The sequence below is a fragment of the Cryptomeria japonica genome, chromosome 9 (assembly GCF_030272615.1).
Source record: "Cryptomeria japonica chromosome 9, Sugi_1.0, whole genome shotgun sequence".
NCBI classification, from domain to species: domain Eukaryota; kingdom Viridiplantae; phylum Streptophyta; class Pinopsida; order Cupressales; family Cupressaceae; genus Cryptomeria; species Cryptomeria japonica.
Window position 1 is genome coordinate 633,630,485 of NC_081413.1, and position 9,907 is coordinate 633,640,391.

The following is a 9,907-nucleotide window of genomic DNA, read 5'->3' on the forward strand; positions in this document are numbered from 1 at the left end:
TGATATTATGAGATGGTTCCTTTTAGTATCAATGGCATGTGCTACAAAGTGTTCAACATATGTATTTGTTACATATCTAAATAATTTAGAGATTGTCTTTAAGTACAACATCTTAGTATGGAATTCAACTATTTCACAACTCATATTAATTGAGAACAATCACTTGTAAGATAAACATTTGATTAATTTTTCAATTTTATTTTAAAATTAAGAGTTCATTTCCATGAATACGAAAAGAATCTAGATCACGCATACGATTATAAATTTAACTTAATAAAAATAAATAAAAAATCAAATGAAAACTTTAAAAATACATATAGATAAAAACAATACTAAAAACATATTATTTACAGATTTCCATATAAAAATAATCCTACTTACATACTAATCATCACATTAAAAACAAATAAAACAAAATATATCCATTAATTCTTGAAAAAATCTAGTTTCTTAACAATTACACAAAGATATGCTTTGGAATGCTAAATTTATTTTCATAAAAGATAAAGTAACCAAAGATGCCCATCATGCTATGAAAATCCTTTGGAATGTTAAATTTATTTCTCATAAAAGATAAAGTAGCTAAAGATGATCATCATGCTATAGAACATGGTTTAATTATTCTGTGTCTTCAACTGTACGTGCCTTTAAAAAAATGTATTCCATGCGGGGCCATAAATAAAGGCCTGGAACTTGAATCTAATGCCTGAAAAGAAATGCTCATCTTCCACGAAGTTTCTTGGACTAATATTACCAGGCCACAAGCAATAGGGGAAGTGCAAGAGACTGTAGTTGCTTTTACATCTGTTGCAGAAAGATGCTCTCCCGCCTTACTTTACATCTTGCGCAGGGTAAGAAAAAAAAGTATTCCCATCATCTTTTTCTTTTGAGTGTACCCATTTTCATAATGAATTCTCATATTCTGTTTCTTTTTAACTGTAGCAATTTTCATAATGTATTCCCATCTTCTTTTTCTTTTTGACTGTAACCATTTTCATAATATATTCCCATCTTCTTTTTCTTTATTTGTTGTTTCCCTATCGTCTTTTTCTTTTTGACTGTACCCATTTCATATTCCAGACCAGGAGTCATTATAAAAGGCTGTCAATCTCGGGAACAAACTCATCTGTGCACATTCTGAGCAATCTGTTTACAGCCCTATCTTGTTCAATTTCATTACCCCGCTTCCCTGTTATAAGCTCAGTAAGAGAAAATGGGCAACACTTCTTGCTGCTGTTCATGCTCTCCTTCCCAACAAGATTATCAAGATGTTATCAATCATCTGGAAGTAGTGCAAGAGATAAGCCACATTGATGAACTGATTTCTTACATTGATCAGCTCTTAAATGCCATTGATCAGGGAAGAGTCAATTCAACTGCCGGCCTTTCCAAGACGAATCGGGTGGGTTCTTCTATCAATTCTGCTGGTGGTCTACTGGAGAAAGTATTGAAGCGATCTCACAGTCATGTATGCAAGGTATTTAACCAGTTTTTTAGAGCAAGATTTTAATTGATGCAGTTGATTTCCTTAGATCCACACATTTAAAGTATTACTACGAAGAATTTTTAACGTGGAAAGAATTACAATTCTAAAACTATCTATGTTTTTGCATGCAGAGGGACATTGTGCCAAATCTCAATCGTGAAACAGGAAAATTGGCCATTGATATAACAAAACAAGCAGCACATATTCAGTGGGTTGGAATAGCGCTTTCAGTTGTAAGTTTTGTGTTGGAACGTATAGAACAAGTTTCTTCCAACAGAGACGAATGTATACAGCTGCTGAGATACATGTGTAACCTTGCGAAATATATCAAGCAGTTGGATGATCATTTGGCTCAAGAGAAGCTGAATCGGATCATCCGATTCATTGTAGAAGGCTCCCTCCTCTGCATATCGCAAATGCAATCTCATGCACTTTCCAAGTAAATCCAATTCATGGTTTGTGAATTTTTCTTTCTCCTGTGATGTTTGTATTTAACTGTTATCTAATGATGAATCTTAATTTACTTTTTGATGGCTAAATAGGTTTTTTGCTGCTCCGGTTGCGGCTGATGATTTGCGGAGATTGCAAGCAGAGCTTGGGCATGAGTACTCAGAGCTCACATTGGAAGCAGTAATCGCCGTTTTGAATAGGAGTGCAGAAGTTTTGAATAGGATTCCAGTTGTCTTGCCTCCCTCTCAAGGAACATATCCTCAAGCAGGTACAAATTTCTCTTTTATTTGGGCTTTTGTTTATTTTATTTTATTTTATATATATGTGTCTGTGAGAGAGATGGATTTCATGATATGTAGTTTCAATTTCTTCCCGTTTTGATTGGGATGTCCATGTTTTTTAATATTCAAACATGTTTGTGCTCACCTTTACAATTGTCCCTAAATCAAAAAAAGGACAAAATAGTTTATTGAATATTTAATTATTTTATTTTGTATTAATAATTCTGTTTTTTTTTTTTCAATATAATAATTACTAATATAAGAACAAATAATTGGTATAATGTATTACATTGTATTAGAAAATAATTGATTATTATTTTTAATCAATTATAATTTAATGATTTAAATTTTTAGAAACATAAATGAGAAATCTATTATTTTTTATATGATTAATATTAATTTTTATAGTCAATATTAAGAATTAATAATTGTAACAATAAGAAATTGAGAAACACTATCACAAACATAATGTTTACATTTAAATAGGCTTTCTAGGGGATGTGTTCCTTGCCCAAAAAGATGTCATTATCTATAAAGGGTGTTTTAGGGGTGCGGGGAGGAGTAGGAAACTTTTCCACCCCATACTATTTTTTGTCAAAATTTAAGGAACATCCCTGAGACATCAATTAACTTGTAGGGTATGTTAAGAGATAGGTAGGGGTGTCTAGACATCCCTCATCTATCCCAAGGGTAACTAACCATCCCTTAACATGCCTAGAGACATTTTAGTTAATTTTTAAAAGAAAACGTACAATCTTTCAATGATTGTTCAGTTTATGATATGCCCACATAATATTTACATAAAATATGAAAATGGTATATGCCATGAAGGTTTATGTGGATCTAAAGGTCTTCATTTGGGCTTGGTTGTGGAGAGTTTGCCCCTCGATCCCACCATGTATTCTGATAGGGAATGCACTAGGAGTGCTATCCCTTAGCCTTGTTGGAGGAATTTCTCCCAAACCACCATGAGGGATGTCGCCCCTAAACTCGCATCAAACTATTAGTCTAGGCAAGTAATACATCAATGATGAATCATAATACTAAAATGTACAAAATACATTTTTTTTATTGTAAATATTTTCATCTTCATAGTGAAATTCATAATCAAGGATTATCTTATTCCATACATTTAAAGACAACTTATTTAGTATACAAGGACTGTCTTTGGAAAGGTTGACATGCTACAATAATTATATTCTTGAATGTGAGTTAAGCCATAGTTGGGAGGAAATAACATTTTCATAGTGCAAAAATATATCAAGCATGCCCTACATAGAGAACTCATAGAATAATTCCAATATCACAACTTAGATCAAACTAGAACATAACTAGTTATATTTTTACTTAATCATTCCTCTTTGATTATGAGTTTGGCAGCAAAACATGTAGCCTTGAAGGTTTTAGAAACTAAATAATAATAAATCCCTCACACTTCAATATACACACTAGCTCAGCGTGTCTTTATGAACTCATGCTCATATGTATATATAAATAGAATCATAAGTATTATTAGTCAATTACCTATATTCGAAGAGATTCTATGATGCCTATGATGAGTGCTTTATCAATTATTATATGAATATTTAAAATTTTCTTATATATTTAAATTTTCCTTATTTTTAAAATAGTTTTCCCTTGTCATCCCCTAAAAATCCTAGTACCTTACCCTTCCCATCCCAAAATCTTGGGGGAACATAGCAGTTGTCAAATTCAAAGTTTATGAATGTATAGGGTTTCATCACATGATCAATTTTAATTACCACAGACATTCTTTGTTCACTAAGCATTATTGAGATTAGAAAATAATAGTTACAATAACAAAGTAAAAATATTATTCCAACCACATTATTCACAATAATCACATTCAAAATTCATAGACAGTACACATTAATCCTTTCAGTAGTCCTATTCATAATTTTTTATAGGAATAATCCTCTAATGAAATAAAAAATAAACAACTATAAAAATAGTACTTTCTATCCATCCAAAAACCATCAAGTATAATAACAATATACATCAAACAACAATAAAAAATTGAAAGTGTGTAATATCTTCTAATTAGATGATACACACATCCCACTACTACACAACTATAATTTTTTTAGTATTTTATATGTATTTAGCTGAATGATACGCTCAAAGTTGACATCATGCATCCCTTACTAGATGTTCTTTCTCCTCGGGTTCTATGCATATTATGGCATGGCCACTTTACAGAAGATCTTTAGAGATGGCATAAGGAACATATTACATGACTCGCCAATTAATGTGTACCATACCACAATCATTCATAACTTAAGGATTTAATAATCACTCAAAATCATAAGTCTTATAACACTCTCTATCAAGGGAGAAAAGTAATAAGGATCTACTTGGTTGAATATTGGGTTGGTCTATATGGATGTACCTAAAGGGTGTAATGGAGTATAAATCCTCTAAAACTAACTATTCATATTTGGTTGCATGGTTGGAACTTTTTGTAGAGGAGCACACAAATGTTTTACTTCTTGTTTTGGGTCTTCGATGCTATATATACTAGCCATTTGCAAAACTATTATTTATGGAATCTCTACTTAGAGAGATATTTGTTTCCAAACTATTTATATAAACTTATGTACAAATTTTATTTCTTTTTGTAGGCATGGTTGGAGTTTTGAGTGTTTCTTTACGTTATAGTTATACTCACACAATAGTATGGTCATGGCTAGAGTGAGATATTAAATTATAGAGTGAGATATTAAATTATAGGCATTTTATTAATAATTCTAATATTCATAAATTACTTTAATTTTGGTGTTTTTATTCATGATAAGGTTTGGTTTTAGCTTTAGTATTTCATAGATAGTTCAAATGTATTGTAAAAATATGGGTGTACAAATTTTAATACAAAAGTGATAGAAGGTTAAAAAAAAAAAAGCATAAAAATGTCATAGAAAATATGGGTAGTTTTGATACATGGTAAAATAAGAAGTAATTTAAAACTGAAAGTATTATTGAAAGGAACATTAATAATAAAATATCGAGAGTTAGAAATGGAATAGATGTATTATTTAGTATCTGAATTCTTATGCTAATCATCATTTTGAACCACATAAAATGTTTTCTTGGATAAAGACTTACTACAAACTAGTGTTAAAACTTGATGGAATGGTTATACAACCAATAAGACTAACTAAGCAAGCTCAAGTCCCATAAAATAATTTATCATAAACATTTGGAATAATATCCATCCATATTAATAATAATATCTATATTTATTATAATACCTCAATAAATAATACTTGATATACTTTCTAAAAGAAGTTATTTAAAAGTAAATTGAAAACATGTTATTAATTTAATAACAAACAATCTAAAATAAAATTAAACTCGCATTACTTATATATACAAATTTAATTAGCTTATTGTAAGTTTCGAAATAAAATTTTAAAAGGTCCTTAAAATCATATTTGCATATTATTATACTTAAAGAAAAATAATATTTATCATTTGTTGTATTCTTTTACAAACTAATTTTGTAGATATATAATTATTCTATTTTTTTTATTTAAACATTATTTCTACTAAATTTATATTGAGTTAAATTTGTATTTACATACTATACTTAAAAAAATAATTATAGTTATCATCTCTTGTATTTTTTCCAACAAATTTTGTAGATATGTATTTATTCTACAATTTTTAATTTAAACATTATTTCTACTAAATTTATATTGGTTTAGAATTGTATTTGCATATTATACTAATAAAAATAATAATACTTATCATCTTTATTTTTTTTACAATAAATTTTGTAGATATGTAATTTTTCTACAATTTTTTATTTAAACAAGATTTCTTGTAAATTTCTTTTGGATTAAAATTGTATTTACATATTAAAATTAAAAAATTAGTAATACTTGTCATCTATCATAATTTTTACAACAAATTTTGTAGATATAATTATTCTATATTTATTTTTATTTAAACTTAATTTCTAATAAATTTATATTGTGTTTGTAGTTGGTATTGAGGAAGTCAAATATCGTGTGACTGAACTTCTAGATATGAAAAGTCAGTCAATCAAGGCAGTGGTTATTTATGGGCAAGGTGGGATAGGTAAAACAACATTAGCCACTGCAATTTTCAACAAACTGGACCTACAAAACTACAAATTTTGCAGAGTTGATATAGAGCAGAATTGTTCAGAGGCTGATCTTAAGTTGCTCCAACAACAAATTTTAAAAGATCTTTATGCCCGTTATATTCAATTAAGAAATTTGAATGAAGGCCGGGAAGTGTTATCTAAGGATTTTAAAGAATGCTCCTCTAAACCTGTCTTCATTTTTCTTGACAATGCACTAAGAGAAAGTGACCTAGAAAAACTGTTGCCTATAAGTGACTTGGCGTTCCTTCCAGCACAGAGCAGGATTCTTTTAACAACTAGAAACCTGAACGAGACTCAAATAATTCGGCAAGCAAAAATTGAATTCCTTTATTACCGTGTAGCTTCTCTTCAACAAGAAGATGCACGGAAACTCTTCTGTGAGTTTGCTTTAGAGAATGACCAAACAAGTTTTGACGCCACCATAGATGTTGAGGGCCTCCTTCAAATATGCCAAGGAATTCCACTGGTTCTAAAAATTGCTGGAGCAAACTTACGTGCACATGCTCAGAACATACAAACTTTAAGGGACACAGTTGAATATCTCAAGACATGGCTGTTGCAAGGAGCAGAGAACGAGTTAAGTGAACGAATGGTTGACTTTGTATATAATCAATTGAAGCCCTCATGTAAAGAGGTGTTTCTTGACATAGTGTTCTTCTTTACTAATTGGAAGCGAGACCAGGTGGCCTATACTGTTGGAGAGACAGAGTTTGAAGAGCTTGAAAGGGCTGCACTTGTAAATGTGACGAATGGCAAAGTGAATGTTCACGATATAGTGAAAGCACGAGGGAGAATGCTGTCATCAATAGATGGGGAGAGAATCACTGACCTACAGTCTCTCTCGGATGTTCTTGATGATGAAGAGGTATGTTTTCTCTTTATATAAAATAAAAGACTCACCAGTCCAAAATTGCTATATATCTTCATTTGACCAGTTTTAGAGAAAATTTAGAATATCAATTAATGTTCTATATTTAAATGTATGTTTGAACTACAGACATGTTTTTTCCTTTTTTGCAGAGGATAAAGAAAACGAAGGGAATTGCTCTTGACTGGGAATCATTCGAACTGGAGGGACGTCGTCTTAACTTAATGAAGAGATCTTTAAGAGTTTTAATCTTGACAGGATCAACAAAAATAGTAAATGGAGAATGCAAAGGAACCTTTGAAAACCTAAGGTTGCTCAAGATCGATAGCTTTAATCATTCATTTATGGATGTCAATAAACATCGGAGATTGGCAGGATTCATTTTGTCGCCCGGCGGATGCATTGAATTTGACGAGGTAAACTCTACAAACTCTTTTTGATTTTTTTTTTCATTTTCTTTATAAGTTTCCTTAATTTATTTATGTTTTTCTTGGGACACTGCTAATTAAAAACAATGAAATTGTTTTGCAGTTCGCCGGCATCTTCCCATCTTCATTGAAATATATGTACATAGAAGGTGCTACATTAGTTAATCTTACCACCACCCTTTCCCAAATTCAGTCTTTGCGTTCTCTAACATTGCGGAGCTGTATAGGGTTTGATAGCCTGCCAGACAGTTTTTGCAATTTATCTTCTTTAAATGAATTGGATTTAAGGCTTTGTTCCAGCTTGGTGAGCCTTCCTGACAGTTTTGGCAATTTATATGGTTTGGTAAACTTAAATTTAAACAAATGTAGCCACCTCTCTGTGCTGCCAGAAAGTTTCGGAAATCTCGCTTCTCTGGAGTGCTTGGTGTTGTATCACTGTCAGAAGCTCTCGAATCTACCTCGAAATTTTGGTCAGCTGAAGTGTTTAAAATTTGTGAGCATACATGGATGCAGGGCATTACAGAGCCTCTCTGATGATTTCGAATGTTTGAGTTCACTAATTGCTGTCAAGGCTTCAGAATGTCCTCAACTTGAGGAAAATACAATGGACAAGTTAGCTAAGGTGAAGGGATTGATGATTGTGGATATATATCGAAGCCCTCTGTTGAAAGAGCGGTGGGAACAAGTGAAGGGGCAATACTCTTTGGCAGTATTGGAGTACGGACTACTGGTAAGCGTTGTAATGCATTTTCTTGTGCTTAATTTAGAATTTTATTTCACTGGTTATGCTCATCTTGGATCTTAATTGAGGGTCTTCGTTGCATTGTAGGGTGAGATGTATGAAATAGAGTACCCATATGAAGATGTAATGTGTAGAGCATTTTTGCACAGCGAGTCAAAATTCGTGCATGTTGATGACAATGGGCAGCTCGTGGAATCGCCTAGTCCGGCGGATGGGGTAAAGCTGTGGCTCTTGTTGAAGGAGTGCGATGTGAATGTGAGATATTCAGCATCATCATCATCAAATAGCAGATGTTGGGAATCAGTGAAGAAGAAATGGGAGGAGTTGGTGGGTTCGGAGGGTGGGCAAATTATTTATGTGGATATGGGAGGGTCATGGGAGGAAAGGGAAACGCGTGTTCAGCAAGCTCTCCCCCATTTGCCCAACGGCACTTGTGCCTGGATTGCTCCTGACAACAGGGCAAGGCTATCGTTTGCCTATTCCGTGCAGCATTATTACACAAAACATTTCGCAGTGAGCAGGGAGGCCGAAAAGGGGGTTGAGAATTGTATCGTGAGCACATCAATATGTGTGGATGAAGAGGAAAGGAGGCGGCTCGATGACCTCAAATTCATACTCCCCGACCTTCCTAATACACCTCCTTTTGAAAAAACTGACTACAAAAACTTTTCTGACCAATTACTCTCCCCTATTGTGGAAGCAAGGAGGTTTGTGTTTCCTTCATTAACCATCTCTTTTATTGTATCGTTCTAGTGACATTATGGACCGGGCTTTCTACCAGGCCATTAATTGTGTATAAAAATTCAATACAAAGACAAAGTTGTGCGCAATTATTCTCCCTTCTTTTCAAGCCTTGGATTTTGTATGATGGTGGCTTCCAAAAAAATTTCATCCCAAAGAAGCCCTTAATTTTATTTCCGAATTGTATTGAGCATTTTAAAAATTTGCATTATTTGATTTCCTATCAAATACATATTTGGAATAGAGAGAAAATGATATTTTAATGAAATTAATTTTAAATGAATATGATAAATAATACAATCTGATTAATTTTAGTTATAGTTATTATAAATAATTGGTTTTAATTTGAAATTAATTAGTTTTTCTAGTCATAATATATTTTTACTTTTAATTATTAATTAATTTGTACTTTTTATTTGTAAATAATTGTAAGAACTATTATTCATTAAATTTATTAAAAAAAAATGGTAAGCGATATAAGCACAAAAAAAAGTAGCAACAAGGGTAAATTAGGGAATGGAGTAGCAAAAGGTGAAAATAGAGATCAATTGTAACAAAGAGTAAGGTAAAATAGATTTCTTCATAGATATTGAGAATATTTCTTCAAGAACAATTGCTTCAAGAGACATTGGGGCACCAACAAGATATGTGACAAAATAGCTAAGATCTAGAGCAAATGTTGGAAGATGTTAGCTAGCTTTTTGGAAATCAAGGGTGAGGAATTTGGGTAGAAGGTTGCAAATTTTACAGAAGATCTTCAT

At 31.9% G+C, this 9,907-nt stretch overlaps 1 protein-coding gene across 1 annotated transcript; it reads left to right on the plus strand.

The window, feature by feature from the left end:
- Positions 1 to 1,115: 1,115 nt before the first annotated feature.
- LOC131078099 (disease resistance protein RUN1) lies at positions 1,116 to 9,321 on the plus strand. Its single transcript, XM_058015754.2, has 7 exons — positions 1,116 to 1,477; positions 1,618 to 1,925; positions 2,029 to 2,204; positions 6,223 to 7,232; positions 7,388 to 7,651; positions 7,767 to 8,393; positions 8,493 to 9,321. The coding sequence occupies exons 1-7, from the start codon at positions 1,214 to 1,216 to the stop codon at positions 9,156 to 9,158; spliced, it is 3,315 nt and encodes a 1,104-aa protein (XP_057871737.2). The 5' UTR covers positions 1,116 to 1,213; the 3' UTR covers positions 9,159 to 9,321.
- Positions 9,322 to 9,907: the final 586 nt, after the last annotated feature.

Excerpts from the sequence above, each read along its gene's own strand:
- LOC131078099 (XM_058015754.2), top strand. The coding sequence starts at position 1,214 with ATGGGCAACACTTCTTGCTGCTGTTCATGCTCTCCTTCCCAACAAGAT. Across the intron at positions 1,926-2,028 it reads CAATCTCATGCACTTTCCAA|GTTTTTTGCTGCTCCGGTTG; the intron begins GTAAATCCAATT and ends ATGGCTAAATAG. Across the intron at positions 7,233-7,387 it reads ATGTTCTTGATGATGAAGAG|AGGATAAAGAAAACGAAGGG; the intron begins GTATGTTTTCTC and ends CCTTTTTTGCAG.